Source organism: Ursus americanus, chromosome 29 (genome assembly GCF_024610735.1).
Source record: "Ursus americanus isolate L20-20 chromosome 29, mUrsAme1.1.p, whole genome shotgun sequence".
Taxonomy (NCBI): domain Eukaryota; kingdom Metazoa; phylum Chordata; class Mammalia; order Carnivora; family Ursidae; genus Ursus; species Ursus americanus.
This window is the reverse complement of record NC_142155.1, coordinates 5,652,364-5,675,266: the sequence shown is the minus strand read 5'-3', so window position 1 is coordinate 5,675,266 and position 22,903 is coordinate 5,652,364. Positions and strand designations below refer to the sequence as shown.

General features: G+C 33.4%; 1 protein-coding gene across 3 annotated transcripts in view; it reads right to left on the bottom strand.

The window, feature by feature from the left end:
- The window catches only part of PHIP (PHIP subunit of CUL4-Ring ligase complex), a 133,092-nt gene that overhangs the window by 22,829 nt on the left and 87,360 nt on the right, over positions 1–22,903 (bottom strand). For all 3 annotated transcript variants that reach the window (XM_045804071.2, XM_045804064.2, XM_045804080.2), the window contains exons 22-31: positions 21,006–21,082; positions 18,528–18,759; positions 12,936–13,055; positions 11,134–11,241; positions 10,478–10,602; positions 10,265–10,347; positions 6,678–6,789; positions 6,217–6,278; positions 3,745–3,900; positions 2,107–2,227 (exon numbers count right to left, since the gene is read on the bottom strand). In XM_045804071.2, the coding sequence (XP_045660027.2) occupies positions 2,107–2,227; positions 3,745–3,900; positions 6,217–6,278; positions 6,678–6,789; positions 10,265–10,347; positions 10,478–10,602; positions 11,134–11,241; positions 12,936–13,055; positions 18,528–18,759; positions 21,006–21,082 (1,196 nt within the window). The remainder of the gene's footprint in view (positions 1–2,106; positions 2,228–3,744; positions 3,901–6,216; positions 6,279–6,677; positions 6,790–10,264; positions 10,348–10,477; positions 10,603–11,133; positions 11,242–12,935; positions 13,056–18,527; positions 18,760–21,005; positions 21,083–22,903) is intronic.

The following is a 22,903-nucleotide window of genomic DNA, read 5'->3' as shown; positions in this document are numbered from 1 at the left end:
TAACAGAATCACAGGCATCTTCAGAGCACTCTACAGAAAACTGTAAAATAAGGCTTTAGATTAATGCCAAGCAGGGCAAACTGATTAGTAGTAGTTTAACAAGAGACAGAACCAGAAGTATCACAGAGGAAAACCATCAACTCTAAGAAATCTGAAGCCAATGAGTAAAGGAGAAACAAAAAAGGTTGAAACAGTGAAAAAGCACATGAAGGCATAATTTTAAAATTAAATAAGAACACAATTTGGGTCTATATTTTCAGGTTCAAGAATAGGGAGTTTCTAATTGTAAGGATTGTATTCTCAGGTTTTTCTTATATTGGCTACTAAACTAATGCCAAAAAAGCCTATTTAAGCTGTAATGTACCCTGAAATATAGTATACCTTAGCAGTTACCATGTTGAGTAGTATTTCTATGAGAAAGTATATTTACAACAATAGTGGGAGATGTCACAAGCTTATCTTTGTAGTTGTAGTCCAACGATTACTGTATAGTAACAACTCTATCTCCCTGTTTTTCTCCCCTATCTTGTTCCATCTCTGAAGCACTAAGTCCACTTCCTAAGGCTTAGCGATTTAGGGGTGTAGGGAAAAAGGAAGGATGCAGCTAAAAATTTCTTCTCCATTTTCTCTTAAACTTTTAACATGTGGTGTTGAGAAAGATATGAAGAAATGTACTATGAAGGTAAGATGGCTGGGAGGCATATATCATAGTGATTTCCTCCTCATCTCTACGCTTTTGACAAATATCAGTAAAGGAACAGCAGAAACACCTAACTAAGATCAGAAAAATCTTTAGAACCTGAAATTTAACATTTTAGTTTTCTTCATTTCAGTGGTTCTCAATGATTCTGGGTGAGAGATGCTACCTCATATTTGGCAATGTTTAAAAACATTTTTCCTTTTTACAACTAAGGGCTGCTATTATATCTCAAGGGTAGAGGCAAGGATAGCTCCTCACAATGAAGAATTTTCCAGCCCCAAATATCAGCAATTCTTTTGTTGAGAAACCCTGCTTTAGTAAATTAAGGAACAATAAGTGGTGTTTTCAGTGCCAGATACACAAAGTACCAAATTAGAATTATAATTTAAGTAAAAAAAAAAACACCAAAAGCACATTATATATTAAAAAATACAAAGTACAAATAAAAGTTTCCCTAAGTTAAAATGAATAATATAAAGAATTGCAGTAATACAAAACTGGCCACAATTTTTTTTTAATGCGATCATTTAAATTAAAATGTTGTAGGGTGCCTGGGTGGCTCAGGTGGTTAAGTGTCTGACTCTAGATTTCAGCTTAGGTCATGATCTCAGGGTTGTGAGATGGAGCCCCAAGTCAGGCTCCACACTGGGTGCTGAGTCTGCTTAAGATTCTCTCCCCCGCTCCACTACACCCACCACTCTCGTTCTCGCTCTCAAATAAATAAATAAATAAACAAAATGTTGTTAGTCTTCTAAGCAAAAGTCATGAAAACTAAAGTATGATTTCATTATGTGAAAGCTAGACTTTAAATTCACTTTTCTGTAAAGACATTCCAGGCAATAAAACTACAATGCCCATCCAAGATTAGAACTCAATGTTTACTGAAATTGTTAACCAGATGATGCAAATTAATTGAAATCAGGTCTTTTTTAACTCTGTATTTCAAGCTAACCTACAACTATGAAAAACAGCCTGAATTCCCAATTTCAAGTACTTATAAGCTAAATATTAGCAAAATGAGAAAAAATACGCAACTTTTTAATACTGTTCAATGAAAAAAAAATCCATGAAAATATATTTCAATGTGATTTCTAGGAGAAAACGAAATACTCTGGCTTGCTTTATAAATTACAGTGTGAAAACAGTGAACATCAACTTGTATTAGCAACTAGAAAAAACTGTATCTATGAATTATGTTCCAAGTCTATACACCTACAGTAGCATTACCATCCCAGGGAACTTGTTAGAAATGCAGAACCCGCAGGTCCTACTAAAATTACTGAACCAGAGACTGCATTTAAAAAAAAAAAAATCCCCAAGTGATTTATATGCACACTAAAGTTTGAGAAACACTCAAGGATCATTTAGTTTTCTTTTGATAGTGGCTACAGCAAATGAGTTCTAACCTGTAAAACCTGTTTTCCAGTCTTTGTTTAATTGTACTTAAATCCGTTGGATATGCCACTACAGTGCAATACATGGGATAGGCTTGTAGATCCACAGGGGCCACAAATGCTGAAGCAATATCTAGAATAAAAAAATTAGTTTATGTTTTTTATTGTTTAAAATACTTTACAGACAATTCTGTTTGAATTAAGACAAATTCTGATCCACATAACCATTAGACTGCCACTGTCTTTTCATAGTAAATACAGTTTAACTAGCTTAATACAGTCTCACTGCTTATTACATCTACATTTACACTACAAAATTCTAGGGATACTTATTATTCAGATCCCTTAGAAGAAATGACAGACAGTATATAAATCTGACCTATTAAGTACACATACATTTCTATACTTAAAACCTGGCCATTCCTGAATCTGTAGGTTTTTGACAGTCATTCTGTCATTAACACTGTAATAACAGAGTCCATTCAAATGTAACCTGACTTTCTCAAAACTTATCACCTTAACAACTTAATGCTGTGAAATATTACACAAGCACTCAGAGGAAGAAAAAGATCCAGAAGTCTTTGACTCAATGTCACTGACCCAAATGGACACAGTAAACTGGTAAAAATCTAAAACCTGGCAAAGATCACTCTATTTTTTTGCTCATTCACGTACAGTATAAGACAACGTCCTGTGCTAAAATACTACTAAAATTATTTAAGATAATATTTATGACACTCTTTAAATAAAGTGTTGCCATATTAAAAAAAGATTTCAGATGAAAATATTATCCAATATGTGTCTCCAGTGTCTTCACCTCTAACTCATGATAATTTTCTCCTCTTTGAAGCTTGATTCCTTACTGACAGGGCAGTTTGCTATAAACCACCACACTAGTTTATAGTTGTTTTGGAAGCCCAGAATTCAGATAACCAAAAATTTTGCGGTCCTTTTTTTTTTTTTTTTAAATGAGAGTTTTTAAAGCAGTTCACTATTCTTTTCCTTCCCCTTATAAGTATTCTCTTGTTTATATATTCATGAAGTTAAGGGGAGAACTGGTACAGCAATCCATATAGTTGTGGTTCACCTTTCAACCCTCCTCTCCCAATTCACATCATGTCAGCTTACTTACGTTGAAGAATTTCAAATCGGGTTCTGGAGCCTCCAGATTTTTCACAAGTACCCCTGGCATTTCTGGAGGCCCTCACTACTCTAAAATTCAGCTTGAGCAACCCCATTTTTAACTGTTCTAGACACCCAAGTCCTATGTAAGTTCTCATTTAAAAAAAAGAAATTCCACTTGAAAATATTTAAAAACAACTGACATGGGGGGCGCCTGGGTGGCACAGCGGTTAAGCGTCTGCCTTCAGCTCAGGGCGTGATCCCAGCGTTCTGGGATCAAGTCCCACATCGGGCTCCTCCGCTATGAGCCTGCTTCTTCCTCTCCCACTCCCCCTGCTTGTGTTCCCTCTCTCGCTGGCTGTCTCTATCTCTGTCAAATAAATAAATAAAATCTTTAAAAAAAAAAAACAAAAAACAACAACAAAAAAAAACAACTGACATGAATACTGCGAAAAAAATTTTTTATTAACATTTTTCCTTTCCTTTCTGCCAGTTTTTCTATATTCCTGTGTTACTATTATTATTTACCTAGTGTCATCAACTGGTTTATTCCTGCAACAATTCTTTCACATTCTTCATCCCTGGGATTGGAACCCCATTCTCCATCAAGAGGTTTATAGATCAATGATCTGCATTCAACATCAGTTAAAGGAACACTAGTACCTAGTTCCTCAGGAAATACAGCTGAAATACACAGAAAAGCAAATTTAGTGAAAATGTGATTTTTGCAAATATTTAGGTTACCTTTAGAAAGCAGAGTTGACATTGTCAAAAAAACCCTAAAGTATAATTCTGTAAAGATCTGGTAGGTATATTCCGTGTTTTCATTAAAGGAAAGTATGTTTCAAGGGTCAGTAAAACTTATTTTTTAAAACACTAATTTTATAAATAATTCTCTAGATGAGCATATAATTACTTCTCCAAAATTATACCTGACAACTTGCTCTACTATCAGTTTCAGGTAAAGGACAAAGTATTTCAATAAAACGATGCTTAATTTGCAAGTTTCCTGAATCATTTCATGATATAATCTCCATATTTATGTTAATAAAACATACACAAGGTGAAACCGAACTAAAGCGGTGTTTTTCACAAATACTTCAAAGTCTTAACTTTTTTTAACCTAGAAACAGAGAGAATTATGAATACTAACAGATGATTCATATGCTTGTTGCTTTTAAATTATAAAGGTATGCTTTCTGCGTACATTAGGAGGTGGTGGTGGTGACAATAAAACCTACAAATCTGCCAAGTAACATTTCCTTTGAACTAGGCTTCATCAGAGAAACACTGAAAAATATGCTACTATTTGTATACAAAATTCTTCCTCCTCACACAATGTAATTAAACTCCACTGATGCACATGTATAGTGTACCCAGACAGAACAAAAACAACAAAAATTACCCCCCTCACAAATGGATATATTTAGGCAGAAAACAAATAGTATATTAATGCCACTAATTCATTTCAAGAAATACCCCAAGCAATACAACATTGACTAGGTTCTTTTCTCTCATATATAGTAGTCCAACGTGACTGTAACCTCAAACTTACAAAAAGAAGAGAAAGAGAATAAAAAGATAAGCCACGTAACATCATTACAAGTTGTTCAAGATATTTTATAGTTTTGGGATGCCAGGGTGGCTCAGTCAGTTAAGCATCTGCCTTCAGCTCAATTCATGATCCCAGGGTCCTGGGATCAAGTCCCACATAGGGCTCCTTGCTCAGCAGGGAGCCCGCTTCTCCCTCTGCCTGCTGCTACCCCTTCTTGTGCTCTCTCTCTCTCTGACAAATAAATAAATAAAATCTTGAAAAAAAGATATTTTATAGTTTCAAACAACTCTAATCTAGCAGTGAGATGAAAAATATGTTACTGGTATTAAATTTTCAAATTGATAATTTCTAGGAAGAACTAGTCTTAGAAAATATCAGCATGTCCTTTTCCTCATTTCTAAGGTTTACCTGATTGGATTTAGCTTTTTCAAGTTATCTCTGACTTTTTAGAATACAATAACTAATGAACAACTCCATTATAAATGATTATTTCTATTACGTCACAAGATCTTTTTCCTTTTTGTTTTTTAAAGTCTTTATTCTTACCTGACAGGAAAAGTGATATATTGTGGGAGAAAAAAATATAGAATAATGTAAAAGATAATTTGTGGAAGTCCTTACAGCTCCATCCTTTATAAATAATCATTAATATTCTGGGATATATATCCTTTTAAATCCTTTTACGCATATGCAATTGTGTGGGCTGTATTTTTCAAAACATAGAAACAAAAATGGACACTGGGGTAGAAGGAAAATACAATCTGCAGGCTTCAGCCATACTGGCCTTTTCTCAGTTCCTGAAAGACGTCTACTTATTGCCGCAATGTATCATATCAGGCCATATGCAAGAAGACAGTTATTATTAGTAGTAAACTACCTACTCATGGAGGCCCTTACATGTGTCAGGCTCTATAATAAGCCCTTTACGCACATGATGTCATTTAATCTTCACAGAAGCTCTGTAGGGTATTAGTTTACAGAATTTCAAAGGTTGAAGTCCTAAAAATCTGAAGTTTCGAGTCTTAAAGAACTTGCCAAGATGACGTAGAAGATGGCAGTGATAGCGTATGAATCTACGTCACATTCAAAAGGCTGAACTCTTAATATTATGTTTTATTTTTAAGTGTTCTGAAGTTACAAAAAAAATCTTTGCTCCCAAGTGCTCACCTTTTACGAGTGACCAATAATTAGCAAAACATTTTCATATTTTGCTGTTAACTAATTTCAATCTCCCCTTTTACACTATAAATTCCAAGTGGACAAAGATTATGTCTTATTCACTTCTGTGCCTTACCTACCACCAATCCAAACAGGCGTGCAGTAAGTAACTGCTGAATATTTTCTATATGCTCTTCATAACAACCTTATGCAGTAGCGAGTCAGCAAATCAGATTTCTTATTTAAGAAATTAATTTTGTAATACAAAAAGCTTAACATATACTTACCATTATTAGGAATAAGCTCCATATCCCAAGGACTCATCTTTTCTGTATCTCCATTGTCCCAGCTTAAAGGAAGGAAAATCCCTATGTTAAAAAATCTAAATATTGTGTTATAAGTTTCATAAAATTACATTATAAAAACAACTGCTTCAAGTGTTTAAAAGAAGTGTCTTTGTCACTTTATTAATAGATGGGGAAAACATTAAAAGTAACTCAAGATGGGGGTGCCTGGGTGGCTCAGTCCGTTAAATATCCGACTCTTGATTTTGGCTCAGGTCATCTCAGGGTTGTGAGACTGAGCCCTGTGCCGGACTCCACACTGGGCCTGGGGCCTGCTTAAGATTCTCTCCTCCCTCTCCCCCTACACCCCCCCCCAAAATAAATGAATGAATGAATGAATGAATAAATAAATAAATAAATAAAGTGACTCAAGGTGAACTAACATACAACAAACACTCCCTTACCAAACATTATAGCACTGAAACAAACTATCAGGGTACTCAGGCTGAAGAGGTTCCTGGCTTTCAATTGTTCCAAACCACCAAGCATCATCTATGACTGATCTGAAACGGTCACCTAGACAAGAATAAAAGCCATCTCATTACTCTGAAATGTACTGCTGCTGTTGTTACTCTTTTCTCCCAAAGTATATCTTTAAGATACTTAAGCTATCTGTATAATTTCAGGAAACATACAAAAAGTGACCTACATACTCCAAAATAAATAAATAAATAAAATCTGCAATATTGAGGAAAAAAGTTATTTAATAAACACACCAATGTGACTTACCAGTTTCCAGTACCATTTCTTACATTTTATTAGGGTAGGAGAAATTCACTCTTAGGTTAAACATTGTTACCAATCTAGAATTTAAATTCATCTTTAGGATTATGCCCAAACTCTTCATTCAAATAAAAGCATGGTTTAGTTAATTTCTGCCCAACAAGTATTTATAGTCTATCTTTAATTTCTTGCTTTCTAGAGGCAAGTTCTTCCAATCAAAACTCTAGCCTAAAAACAATAAAAAGAAAACATTCAACCTGCCTTCCTTCATGTCAATCACCCTGATGTTATAACACTCATTTATACACTCACTTTCTCTTTTCTATAAAAACAAGAAAGTAACAAAAACTAATCTTTGTAAAATAGATAGCACTCCTTATGTTCCTTTCCTTACCCAACTGCATTCAGCTACTATCCTGCCACTAGAGCTACTTTCCCCAAAGACCCTAATAAACTATCTTCTTAGCTTCCCTATGTGTCATATGAACACTGTAAATCACTCTCTTCCTTTCTGCCACTCTTTCCTCTTCCTTGGCCTTCACAGTATGGAGCGGTTTTTTAGGGTCTGAAAGCCTTGAGTTCAAATAACTTATCTGTGTGATTTCGAACAAATTAGTTATTTTAGAACTCATCTGAATAGGTTTCATTTTCAAACCCATAAAGAGAAAAGTATTTGTTTATATTCTCATTTTTTACCAAAAAAGATTCAAAAGTTTATAGAAACATATAGCATAAAATGAATTGAAAATTTAAAAAATAAGATAAAATGTAATGACAAAAAGGGAAGTTGGGAGCCAGGAATAAGTTAATAGAACACAAATGCATGTTGTCAAGTTATATTTTACTTTGAATGCGTATGCATTGGTGCCCAAATTTAGATTCAAAGCATTCACACAGCCAATGTTAAGAGGGAAACATGATCTATTACCAGAGAGAGTCTCTAATTGCTCTTCAGATACGTATTAGTGACACTGAACTTAGTGAGAAGCTACCATATAATAAACAGCATTCTTGACACTACTACAACCTTAAACATAATGATGAGTTTCAAAGAGCTACTTTTTAAGATCCTACATACACTAATGACATTATGCTAAAGAGGAAGAACTGGATAATATATGTCTAACCACAATGAACAATACTACAGAAAGATAACGAAATTAAGCAGGGAATAGAGTACACCATTAGAGTAAGCTTTAAACATTTTAAATGGCTATCAGTAAGTAGATGCATATTTCCTTAGAAGACATTATTAATCTATAAATTTAGGGAGGAAAAAAAAAGCTACAATCCAGATGAGAAAATTCCAATGCACATCCACCATTTGAAATATCTCTTTGATATGTCTAATGCTTGCCATATTTATTTCCTTAGGTTGTTATCAGCTCATTTCTGGAATATTCCCAGATTCTGACTGCTAATATTTGTTCTGCAATTTATTGGCAGATGCATGTCTTTAAAAAAATAAAATTTTTCAGTAACACATGTAAATAATTTAAAAAACAAGTGTACCCAAGGCTTATAATCAAAACCAAAAAAAAAAAATCTTTAACTCTTATAACTATTTCTTCTTAAATCTAAGATTTCTAAATAATGAGTACAGAACTATTCTTGACTCATCAATTTTAGACATTAAGTACTGACCTCTCCATATAACTGTGTGTAATTATGTGTATTTTATTTAATCTATATCGTTTTTATCGTAACTGTAAATATCGTTTGCTACAGAGCCAGATAGTACACAATTTCCTTCTAGAATTTTTATAATAACTGCTTCACTTTTTTTGTGATTGGTTTTCTCTGAATTTACAATTAAGTCTTCCTACGTGCTCTAACAGCTTAAACTATAAAACATTCTTCAACATAATTTCCAACAAAGTCAGATAGGTTAGGTTAATTCATCAGTTCCATTTTCTTTCTTTCCTGAAGACTTTGCTCTTGGAGGACGTCATCTTCTGAACTGGTTGTTTTATAGACTTGCTAGACAGATGCTATCCTGAGACTTCTATTGACTATTACTGGGAATTCATTTTGCTTCTTTCCTATTCTGGATTTCCCGTCTCCTGGAGGGATTCCATGTCTTTTCCTTCCTTGGTTTATTCCCTTATTTGATAGAACACATCTTTCAAAGCTTCCAGAAAAATGGTGTAATGGAATTTATATGGAATGTAAATTCTTTCTGATAACTCTCATGTCTCTAATTTTGATAACTTGCATTTCTCTAAATTTTTTTAGAGCACACATGTAAATTTCTAAGCTTACCAAGACCAAACAAGACATATCACCATGCCAATGCCTTCTAATGGCACTGGAGGAGAGATGGACTGGCCTGTCAATTGATGTGCTTTTTCAAACCAAATATGCCATATATGTACCACATCCCACTCCAAGATGACAAAGAGTGGCCCTGTCTGAAAATTAAAAAAAAAAACCCAAAACTCTAATGAATTGCACATCCATATGAAAATAAATTAATGCATCTTAAATGCCTGGAAACTTTTAAGAATTTTAAAGTTTCTCTGAGTCTTGGTTATAACATTAAGTTTAAAGATTATAACAGATTAAACCAATAAAAGAAAAATGCCAGTTTAGTTTTGGTCCCAGTCCAAATTATTAAACATTTTGAATTGGAAGATGTCTTTTCTTCAAGTGTGAATTCTATTACATTTTTAAATGAAAATTTAATTCAACACATAAAACAGCTAAAGGAATAGCTATAAAGAATCTTATAAGAGTTACCAAATCTAAGAGAGAAAATGTTTAGAATTTCAGCATCAACGAGATCGGGAGGAGAACTGACCCTTGAACAATATAGGTTTGAACTGTGTAGGTCCACTTATACACGGATTTTTTTTCCTGATATAATACTACAAATGCATTTTTTCTTCCTTATGATTTCTTAATAATATTTTCTTTTGTCTACCTTACTTTATTGTAAGAATACTTATACAAAACACATGTTAATTGTGTATGTCATCACAGTAAGTCTTCTGGTCAAAAGTAGGCTATTAGGAGTTAACTCTTTGAGGAATTAAAAGTCATACACAGATTTTCGACTATGCAGGGGGTCAGCACTCCTAATCCTTGAGTTGTTCAAGGGTCAACTATATTTTAAATACCTGACACTGTATCTTCGTATTTTGTTATTAATATTCCCACAAATGGCAAGAAGATTTCTGATTATCTTTTTTCTGAATCATTAAAAATAGTAAATCACTTATTATGTTAAAAATAACAAACATGTATGTCTTCTAAATAAATTACCTACCTATGTTCCACCGCCTATATTTTGCGTCATCAAACTGTTGTCTCAAGACGAGAAAATCTATAACATCAGGCATATCGTGGTATCTAATTACAAATAGAAACAAATTGATTAGCTCACATACCTTAAAATATCTAAAAGAAGTTAAAATGTATCTGAATCTTGAAAAACAATCTACAATACTAAGAAACCACTGCCTCTTTCAGTAGTCCTTACTTCATGGTAAATGATCCGCCAGTCAGTTTACCAGTATCAGGATCTAGAAAAGCAAGTTTAAGGCAGCAAAGGGTAGGCAATCCCACTTCATACTTTATGCCAACTATTTTCATCAGTTCTTGTTCCTAAGATACAGAAAATAAACCATCTTCACAAAATAAATCACAAACTGATAAACATCATCAAAACATTTCTCCATTTCAATCTTGATCTAGGTGGTGGTAATTCTGTGCATGCAAAAATTTGTGGGCCTTTGTGAAGAATTTGTGTACTTTATAGTCAACAAATTATATCTCAATAAAAATTTTTTTAAAAAGGGAAAAATTTATTGAAATACAAATTTTCCAATATAGTTCCAAAGACCTCTACATAATTTTGAACTCTGGCTGTTAATTCTAGAAATACTTATTTACAAATATGAAGTTTACCCTAGACATCAGTGTTTTCACTATAATTACACTTCGTGCTTATAAACTATCGGAATACCTAAATTCAATCTTGTGTTTCTTTGAAAATTAAATACCTCTTACTCTCTAGGATGGCTCCAATTAGAAAACCCATCTTCATGAAACAGTTTCTTACAGTGAAAAGAGTAACATTCAATACAACTTTCTACATTATCTAAAACTGCACCTTTTAAGTAATAAACACCATACCCGTAGTTCCATTTTATGCCATGGCTGTTTTTTGGGATTGATACTATAAATCTTATTTTTCCGGGCCATTTCAACATAAGCTTCATGTCCCTGTCGGAAGTAATAAACCTAAAAAGTAAATAAAGTCACAATTTTAAACCTCAAATGTTTCCTTTAAACCCAAGATGCAACGTCTCAGCTAAAACTGCAAAGAGAGAATTTAATATCCTTTCAAAAGAAATTCTAATATTTTGATATTTTTTTCTTCTTTTCCTTAAGTTGTCCTACTGCCACTTAAAGTGTTCTAAATAACATTATTTTGGTTATACGCTAAGAGGATAAAATGAGCAGTTTTTTTGTTTGTTTCACTGTTTTATTTTTGGATTCAAAACAAGTTGACCTATTAAGTTGTAACTAGGAGTCGTGATCAATTTGTTATTCATGTATTTTGGTAGCAAGTGGTTTGTACATATGCAGTAAACTTTGAAATGAAAAATGTATTTATATATATATATTTTATCATTATAAAGAGAGCAAGACATATATCTATCCTCATTTTATGAAGGTCAGATTTAAATGACACTTGACTACCATCCTGGTATCTACTGGCGTTTGACACAGTAGTCTGATACCAGGTATTCTTCCCACTACAAAAAAACAGTGGAGCTTGTTAAAAAATGTTATTAAAATTTTTTAATGCTATTAAGTTCTTAGGAACATTCTGGGATATCCATTATTCTACATACTTTTATTCTATTCATTAATATCACTATTGTTCCAGTTGTTTGAAATTTCACGCAAAGAAATAATGCTGAATAATGAGAATTTACCTGTTTAAGCACGAACAATTAAAAAGACAACTTAAACATTTTGAAAGAAAATTATTCAATAAGGATTTACACACTTTCTAGTTATCCTGAAATAACATATTAAATATAATTTAATTAAGCATTTTCTTGATGCTCAAGGACCTGTTAGGCTCTATCATTGTACTAAATTACAACAATGTAGAAATGTTCTGTGCTCTTCAAGTCTTAAGTAGGGTGCCTAAATGAATTTTTTTCAGACTACTCTTCAGAGTTACTTTTGCATTAAAATGTTTTTGTTTCCTTTTTTTTACTGGCAACTGTCACTTGCCACTTTCTATTGCTAATAAGTGCTGTTTGCTAAAGAAGCTCATATAATGTACTTCCTAATTTATTACTGCCAATCTACTGGATACCAGATGACTCTGCTTAACACTTATGCATAAAATAAGAAGACATGAACACTGGACTGGGAAATTTTGATCTAAGATCTTACATTTTCATTTCAAATTCATAAGTACACAGTCCAAAATGATGAACAAAGATACTTTCCTAAAAATGAAATATTTTTGATTCTAATAAATTTTTAAAAGATCTAACAAATTATAAACATTGTATTTAAAGGAAAACTTATCAAATAAAATTTTAAAAAACGTTGAATTGCATTTTTCCTTCAACATGTTATGTATTTGAGCTTTAAGCTAAGAAAAGTATATTTTTAGAAAGAAAAAGAAAATTGGCAATAGAATCCACTTATTAAAAGAAAAAATACCAGCTTTTAAAATGCTAATAGAATTTTCATTCTCTTATAATATTTAGTTTTGCTATTTATTGCAATATTTAGTGGCAAGTGGCCTCAGAAGAGCTTTCCTCCTAATTATACCTTTTCCATACACAGCTACAAACATCCAAAATGAGATACTTTATGAAACTATTTTCTACAGTTTCAAGAGCTATTTAAAAAAGCTTAAAGACACTTCAAAGAAACAAAGACTGTTCTTAAAAGTTTAAAAGTACCTCATCACCCATCTGTGGCACAAATGGACATCTTCGGGGAATAGTATCTGTAATCCATGTTGAAGGTAACCATTCTTCTAATGTCAAACCATTTTCTGTTAGTTCTCCTACAGCCAATCTCTAAGAGTTTAGAACATTATAAAGTAATATTATCACAAAAGCAATCATCTCTCCATCTGTTAAAATACCTATAGGGGTATGTGGGTGGTGAAGCTGGTTAAGCATCTGACTCTTGGTTTCGGCTCAGGTCGTGATCTCAGGGTCCTGAGATTGAGGCCCATGTCAGGCTCCACGCTCAGCGTGGAGTCTGCTTAAGACTCTTTCTCTCTCTGCCCCTCCCCACTTTCCTGCTCTCTCAAATAAATAAATAAATAAATCTTTAAAAAATAAAATAACTATAAAGGTGATTAAATAAAAGGGGAAGGAGATCTTTGAACAAAAATATATACTAAGTATTAAAAACCCTTATTTATTTATTTTTTAAAGATTTTATTTATTTATTTGACAGAGAGAGACAGCCAGCAAGAGAGGGAACACAAGCAGGGGGAGTGGGAGAGGAAGAAGCAGGCTCCTAGCAGAGGAGCCTAATGTGGGGCTTGATCCCAGAACGCTGGGATCACGCCCTGAGCCGAAGGCAGATGCTTAACGACTGCGCCACCCAGGCGCCCCTAAAAACCCTTATTTTGGGGCGCCTGGGTGGCTTAGTCAGTTAAGCATCTGCCACTCGCTCAGGTCATGATCTCAGGGTCCCGAGATCAAGCCCCGCAATCAGGCTCCCTGCTCAGCAGAGAGTTTGCTTCTCCCTCTCATTCTCCCTCTTTCTCAAATAAATAAAATCTTTTAAAGAAATTTAAAAAAAATTAAAAACCTTATTTTGGGAAGATGGCAGCAGTGGCAGTATAGTTATTCAATCTCTACAAATCACTGCAGAAAAAAAGAACTAGATAAACCAAAACCTTACAGACAACATTCAGAACAAAGACTAGGTGAACAAGATAGTCCCATAAATCCCAAAGTATAAGCTCTGTGTAACCTCCCTCTCAAAATCCTACCAGTTTTATCAGTATTTGTAACAAACCAAGCCATATTCAAGATTTTTCTTTTTTTAAAATCATAGTCATGGTGTGTTAGTAAGAACTAAATAAGATATTTTCATATGGGCTGAGTAGTGGAAAACGCAGAAGGCTAACTGTTTCAGTGGGGTGGGCATTATATTTATACAAAGCCCAGGAATATTTTCTCCTCTTTTTGAAGTAGCCATTTCACACTTGGGTCATAATTAATTTCTAGAAAAAAAATATTTCATCAGATTTTTTTTTTCCCCCAAACAAAATGTCATCAAGCCAGGTCCCTTACCGTTTTTTTTTTTTTTTTTTTTTTAAGAGAACTCTACACCCGATATGGGGCTTGAACTCATGACCCTGAGATCAAGAGTGGCATGCTCTACTGACAGCCAGCCAGGTGCTCCCAGGTCCCTTACTCTAACTTCTGTGGCTAAATATAAAAACAGAACTCTGAAAAAAAGCTTTTTTAACTTTGCCCACAAGTGGCTATTACTGTCTGGATATTACCTTAGACTTAGGAAAAATGGACTTTCTAAGAGCCCTTGAAACCTAATGTTATTCATAAGTAGAGAAACTTCATGTAATTGACTAAAAATGTTTTCGTTTAGTGTTTGTACGTTAAAACTTCTAAATTTTATTCTCTTGTGTCTTTTAAAAAAAAGGTAGTTATCATTGTGACTTAACACAAGTTCACTAAAAGAAATAACGTCATGGGGTGCCTGGGGGGCTCAGTCGTTGAGCTCAGGTCGTGATCCCAGGGTTCTGGGATCGAGCCCCGCATTGGGCTCCTTGCTCAGTGGGAGACCTGCTTCTCCCTCTCCCACTCCCCCTGCTTGTGTTCCCTCTCTCACTGTCTCTCTGTCAAATAACAAAATCTTAAGAAAAAAAAAAAAAAAAAGAACAAATGAACATCATAATGGGATATCAGAGAACACTGCTAACAGCTGTTACTCAATATTCATTTTCCTCTTCTTCCTACTAAACACAACTTGTTTCTCATTCAAACATATCAGGAGCACTCTATCTTTGAAGAGTAAGGGAGGGATAAAGGAGTTTGGCATTTACTATATGTGAGATAGATCCACTAGAGAATTTAGTCAAAAGAGTAAATAGAATCTGATTTTTAAAAGGCTCACTCTGGATGCATCAGAGCAGGGATTTGCAAATTATGGCCCAGGGTTCAAGTCCAGCTGCTTCTACTTTTAGAAATCAGATTTTATTGGAACACAGCCCTATCCATTAATTTATGTATTGTCTATGGCTACTCTCAGGCTACAACAGCACGGTAGTGGGTCCCAGAAAAAGTTTGTTGATCCCTACTTTAGTGAACAGAACCTAGGGTGAAAGGGTGGAAGCAGGAAGACAGATGGAAGGCTAATGCAGTAATACAAAGGAGAGCTTATGGTGGCTCACACGCGTGTGACAGAAGTGGCAAAACAAACAAACAAACAACAAACACTCAAGTACTGAATGTATTTAGAAGACAGAACCACAAAAATCCCCTGATGGATTGGATGTAGAATATGAGAGAAAAAGACTAAGGATAACACCACAGTTTTGGTGTAAACTACTGAAAAAAAATGTCAGTGTGAGAAGAGGAGGGCTGGAGAAGGGCAGAGGGGAAAACTTAGAAAATAAATTTTGTATGCGTTATTCTCAGGGACCAAGTCAGAGGATATTTGAAAAGTTAATTTATCCATTACTGAGCACCACTGTCACATGACAGAGTTAGAGCCACAGATTTTCAGTTTTATACACTGAGGTCATGAGTTAAAGTGTGTTTGAAAAAGGTTTCCTCTGACTCACTAAAAAAAGGTAGGAAAAGTCTGAAAATGGTTAATTCCAGCCTCAATATGGGCTATAAATTGCACCAAAGATTTCTTCCCATAAGGAAAATATCTAAATGGACCAAAATAGCTAACAACTCTTAAATGAAACCAGATAAGTTAGCTATTAAATAGGAATGATCATATTTGTAACTCTAAGACTATGGTACGGCATAGTCAAGAATCAGTATGTTACATCTTATTCCCCCAGTAATTCTTGGGAAACCTAGAATTTCTGGTTTAAGTAGATTTCTATCACATGGTACTTAAAACCACTTGGGCGACAAAATGCACTGAATATTCCTCAAAATTTCAGCCTCATAATTTGAAATTTTTTTAATTTTGGAGATACGGATAACTGATTTCTTTCCTTTCTATCCATGGAAATTCTTCTAGGTCCACCTCACATTTTACATATTCTGGGAGCCTTACCTGAAACTCTAAGATGTCCTTATTTGATTTCTGAATTACATCTTTAAAATTAATCTGGCAATTAAACATATTCGATAATGTGATACTCTATTTTTATCTTGGGGGATTCAAGCAACTTGTTAGTCACACATTGTTTTGAGAGTAAGCACTATGTCTTACACTTCTTTTATCCACTGTATTGCTTTATAAACTGTAAGCACTTAATAAAAAATTTATTGATCTGGTTTCCAGAGTTCCTAACAGCGTGAAGGACATATGTCAGATACATCTGAGATAACTTTACTGCATCTCTGGAGAATTTTTTTTTTTTTTTTTTTTTAAGAGACAGAGCATGAGTGAGGGGGTGAAGAGAGAGGGAGAATCTTAAGCAGGATCCACGCCCGCTCAGCACAGAGCCTGACATAGGGCTCAATCTCATTATCCTGAGATCATGACCTGAGCTGAAATCAAGAGCTGGATACTTAACCAGACTGAGCCACCTAGGCACCCCTGGAGAATTCTATTTTTAAATAAGCTTTTTTTTGTATCTGCCTTACTGTTTTTTTGCTTAATTTGAATACAATTAGCCAGATGGAAAATATCTTCATCTTTTCATACATGCAGTAAGTATTAATTACTTAATGATCTTTCAGTTACTTTCCAGCTTTACAATTCCATGTGTAAGAAGGGAAATATTGTGTTTATTTGGGATAACAAGAAGACTAAGGAATGAGAACAATTCTATCTACTCTTAAAGCCATTGGTAGACTAATACCAAACCATGTGAACAAAAACCAAACTAAAGGGAATAGTCTGTAATATCCTTACACTTCATGATATTTAAAGTTTGTCCCACAAAAATTTAGTGGCACACAGATCCTATTATAATACTTCAAGCAAAATAGTGAAATTAAAATATGCTAAACAGTAACAGTGGATCCAAATGTGGCCTTGCATGAAGAAGCCCAAGGTGTTTAGTTTGTGCGTAACTATCAAATCAAGAGGAATTAGGTGAAGTAAACTGCACTCTTGGGACAAAAAAAAACCTATGTTCTCACAGGGATTTAAACACTGTAAAGCTCAAAAATGTCTTGAGATAAGAAAAAAAATAATTAGCCAGATACAGGGCTAAATCAGTTTTTTTTTAACCAATCTGTGTACCACATAAATAATGGGTTAACCTACTTTTATCATCACTGAAAACACAGAAGAGAAAAATATGGGCATATGTATGATATTCTCTTTGGTAAATCTTCCCCAGACAAAAGCAAAGGTGGTAACAAGAATAGTAGGCTGTGGAATCCAAATTAAAGTAATTCATAATTATAAAGCTGAAACAAATAAGGGCTCAAGTGAAGCAGATAAAATAAACATTTAAAACAGATGTATTCTTAAATTTCTCAAAGCTCTCTGGAGATAAAGACCTTCTTAGTCTCCCCAGTATTTACTTCCACATTTGACAACTTATATTTAATTCTAAAAATGAAACAGGTTAAAAAAAAATCTTCCTTGTGTTTATTTAACCAAATATACTTCCCATTTATAGTTTTTTAGGGAATAGAAAACACGTCCCTTGTATTTCATTTACTTTAGAGCAAAAGTGAAATAGCTCTTATTTTTTAAAAGAATCCCATTTCCATAAGAGCTGACAGATCTTACTTCCATAACATTTATTTCTTATGTTCTCTGATCTGTCTCAAATTATCCACAGTCTAAAGAAGGAATCAAACCAATACTATTACTGACATAAGGTCCGTCTAATTATGGCTCACATGCTCTGTAAATTAATGAAAGCTTGTTAACAGCAGTGTCCTACTACTTCAGATTCATATTTGTCTAGTGGTCAACTATGACAAGTTCTGCCATTATTATTCCAGGTGATGCGCACTCTGCTTTTTGGTTCTTTTCAAGCAATAACAATTAATAAGGATCGTTAAAAATAAAGGCAATTAAAAGATGAATAAAACTGTATGTTTTGTAATGTTGTTCTTTATATACACAAATGAATAAATCCACCAGATTACCAAAAAAAAAAAATCTGCTCATATTATACGATTAAATGCTCAATATTTAGAATATAATTCTATACGTGAATATCTTCATGTGCTAAACACTGAAAATTTGAGTAAATTAAATGTTTTATTATAGTATATTCTACTACTGTGTACTTCTGAGTTTTTTCCAATACTACTTGCTGGTACACCTCAACAATGTTTATGTGCATCAACAGCACTTTTAAAATGGGTGCTTTTGTTTTCATAAAAAACAATTTGTATTAAAACAAAATCAACCTTTTGTTTCCTTTCTTTGGGCTTCTTTTTCTTTGGTGATATTTGTCCATCTTTTTCTTCATTTACTTTTTTCCTTTCTTTTTTAATCTGTTTTTGCTTCTGTTTTTCAGATTCTTCTTCTTCATCTGAACTGCTTTCTGCTTTCTTGGTTTTATGCTTAGGAATTTTCTTTGGTGGTTGCAGATTAATTCCTGCATCTGCTGTCCAGTCAGAATAATCACTCGAGTAGTCACTAGAAGGCAAAAAGGGATTTAAAAAAATATATACGCTAGATATACTGTGAGACTTTGTTTTATAAAAATGTAAAGAGATATCACAATAAAGAATGAATACACACTAAATAAACTAAAAATATTTCCCTAACTTTCAACTCATTGTCTTCTAAACAGTTTCTTAAAATTCTGTAGGCTTAACTTAAATATCTCAAAAAATTTTTCTAAGATAAATAAGTCTACAGCTTTAATTGGAACAATGAATTTAAGTGCCTTATGAAGATTTTAACAAAAATATTAATTTCTGAGTGCTGCATATGTTCAAAATATCGTGGGGCATACAAAAATGAGCAAAGGGTCACTTTCCTCAGTTCCAGGAACAGTACAAAGATAGTCTGGGATACTACAAGAGATATCAATATTGATGAAGAGACACAGGGATTACTTTTTTGAGAGGAGATGGGAGCTCTTGACCATGGGAACTCCAATGGTAGAGTGCTGCTGCCTTCATGATAGCTGAATATTAAATAGGGGGGGTGGGGACTACCAGAAGTGTTCTGGCCCGGGAGGAAAACTGCTTGCAAATTTTATTCAATATCTATATATGCATTAGGTACATCCAACACTTCAAAGAATGACATGATTCTGAAAAATACAGGCCTTCGTATTTTATGTATCACTACCAACCATGTTTGCATTTCTTTTCAGTTTACCTTTGAAAGACCTAAGTTTTACTGAACTGATGATGCTGCAAAATAATGAATCCAGTTATGCTATCTTCTGTTCTAATTTTCGTACATGAGAATATTACTTGATTCTGTACAATTTTAAAATATAAATGCTTTAAAGAAATCTAAGTTATACTATGTTAAAATCAATAATTAGTTCTCCTATATTTAGTGATGTATGACCTTACTCCTCCATAAAGATTAACACTGAAAGGACAGATTTTTCTGGAGTTTTATTCTACTACCAATACCTCTTACCCCTGTCCTGAATGTTTTTACTAGGTATTTACAAATATCTCCCCAAGAATTATCATCATAGGTAAGAATCAATTAATTAAGGTGCTTTCCAGTATGATTTCATGACTTCATTTTAACTTGAAAATCATTTTAAAGAACTTAAAAAATATTTTCAGACATTACACTGGATGCATGGGAATGCATCAACAGAGCAAACATCTATCCAAGAATAAGCTGTCCTCAACTTATAAGCATTTATTTACACATACTCCAGCCATGGTCACTATAAATGGCACCTGCTAAATACTCACAGCTGCTACTCTCTGGAGTATCCAGCACTTACAGAAAATCTTCTAATGCTAGCACAGATCTAACTACAAACTGCAGAACCCATCTTTATAACTGCCCTCATCTGCTGAAGCCACTAATGCTCTTTCCATATAAGAACCTCTATGTTGTCTCAGGGTTTGAGATATTCTACTTCCATTACTGAGCAAAAAGAAAGTGAGTTGTTCTTTTACTGCCCTGTTTCAAATATGGAAAACTACCAGACACAACTATGGGTATGTGCATATCATTACTGCGAGTCACTACTGTGGGAATAAGAAAGCCCTTGATTCAAACAGTGATATAAAGAATTCTTATAACCTCCACCTTTTGGTTTCTTTGGCAATTTTAAGAGCTACTGCTGACGGGCAATAAGTGTAAGGTGCTAAATATAATCACCATTCCCAAAGGCTTGGGAATGCTACTAAGACCTTACACAAGGTCAAAAAAGATCATCAGCATTGTAACAATGTGGATCTCTAGTATACATACAGGAGATAAAGGAATCCTCACTTACATGGTCAAATGGGGTAGGAATAACAGAAAGAGGAAAGCTTATTCTCATTGCTGGAAGAGATAACTTATCATTCAACAAATTAACACTATGTAAAATAGTTAATTCTACAAGATCTCATTACTTTCATAATTTAATGCTTATATATATCTCAAAACCAGTAATGAAATTAATTTGTGGTGCAGTATTACAAATAATAGTATTCAGACAATAAAATATCAACTAAGAAGGCTAAAAGCATCATTTTGTAGATCTAGTTGCAATAACCAACATTTTTTTTATTATAACAAATAAGTCAGAAAGAAAAACTCCTAAAATTTGGACAACTACAAAAAGATCTCTGAAGAAGAACCAACTTTAAACCCAAAGAGATTTTGAAATGTGTTGCTGAAAAAAAGAATTTTTAGCTTTCTGAAGATTTTATATTACAATGTGGAGAAATAGAAATTCATTGAATTACCTAGAACTACCATCACTGTGCCATGCTCTCTCTTCCTCTTCAGAGGTTCCACCACTGACAGCAACAACTTCACCTTCCTAAGAAATATTTAACACATGTTTTATTGTGTAATTTTACAAAATAACATTCTAGGATTACTAGAAAATATCAGTGATATCTAATAGTACCAATCACACTAGGATATTTACAACAATTAAAACCTGATTTTAACTGGTTGTAAAACATAGATCTTATATTTTAATACAACAAAATTATTAAATGTATCCAACAAAAAATGTATCCAATGAAATAATACCTATTAATATTGGATTCAGAGCAATCTTTCAGATTATTAACATATTGAGACGCTTAAATTAGGAGTTTACATTTTATTTATCATTATTATTAAAATTAGCTTTACTACACACAAAAAAAGAGTGTTTCAACTTTGGTATTAAACAGTGGTAGAGGATTAAAAACTACTCAAACACTGTTTCTCTTTAGTAAATATTCTCTGCTCAATATAGGACAGTGCAGTGAAGCCGTTTTCTTTATAAAAATTGTTTTTTGGGGTCATAATATTTTATTCAATTTCTCCCTTGCTCAAATAAAATTTTATACTCCAATAAAAATAACAGCTCAAATTAATTAAGCTTTTACTATATTACAGACACTATTCTAAGCATATGTATATATCATCCCATTTGATCTAGACAAAACACTACTGGTGATAGGGAGCAGTTATTTAAACAAAAGAAATTAAAGCTTAAAAAGGTTAAGAAATTTACCCTGGACAGAACAATTAATGAACAACTAAGCTACTCCAAAGTTTAGACTACTCTTCACAAGAATGGTTCAGTGTTATTACTTGCTGGGCACATTCACAGAATTTTTCAAAATGATAATGGAATGTATTCCTTTATTAATTAAATAAAATAGCATATCTTGGGAGAAAAGTTTTCTTTTTGATGTTTTAATAATGAAGAATGTGTATTACACAGCTATTCCACAAAGTTTTGAAAACTAAGCAAATATGAAAAGATCAAAATCCAACAGTAAATTTTATTTAGCAAATTTAATCTCTGCCCAGTATAACTGAAAAAAAGAATGTAAACAGATGATCTGATTATTCCCATCAGGGAGAGAAAAGGGAGAGAAAAGAAATGTACTTCTATATTCTTTTTTTTTTTTTTTAAAGATTTTATTTATTTATTCGACAGAGATAGAGACAGCCAGCGAGAGAGGGAACACAAGCAGGGGGAGTGGGAGAGGAAGAAGCAGGCTCATAGCGGAGGAGCCTGATGTGGGGCTTGATCCCACAACGCCGGGATCACGCCCTGAGCCGAAGGCAGACGCTTAACTGCTATGCCACCCAGGCGCCCCTGTACTTCTATATTCTTAGTACAAAATTAAAAGGTACTATACAGAAGTACAAAATATTTGAACCAAAAAAAAACCAGGATTCTTTCCATTAATTAATATAAAGTACCCAAGATAATATTCTGTTCTCAATGTACTCCTCTAGAAATTTATTTAATTGCTCTAAAAGGATGTTAAAATATAAGCAAATTAGTTTTGAAGACAAATGAAGGATTTAGTGAACTTTTTACGTAACAGATGTAACTGGAAATACATAAGGTTCTAATAAGCTGAATCATATTTAAAGTATTTTATAGGAACATATTATTAAAAGAATCATACTAAATCTTTCAAAACTAAAGAAACATTTTATAGAGAGAAATAACTAGCTCACATATATTTTATGTTTTATGTGTATATCTAAATGGTCATGTATCAAATTTATGTTATTAGTATATCTGGTCTTTTTACCAGATTGGAAATATCATTTTCACCTGATCATCCTATGACCTAAAAGTCACTGGAGAATAACTTTTCAGTTGTGGTTAGCATACTCTCAA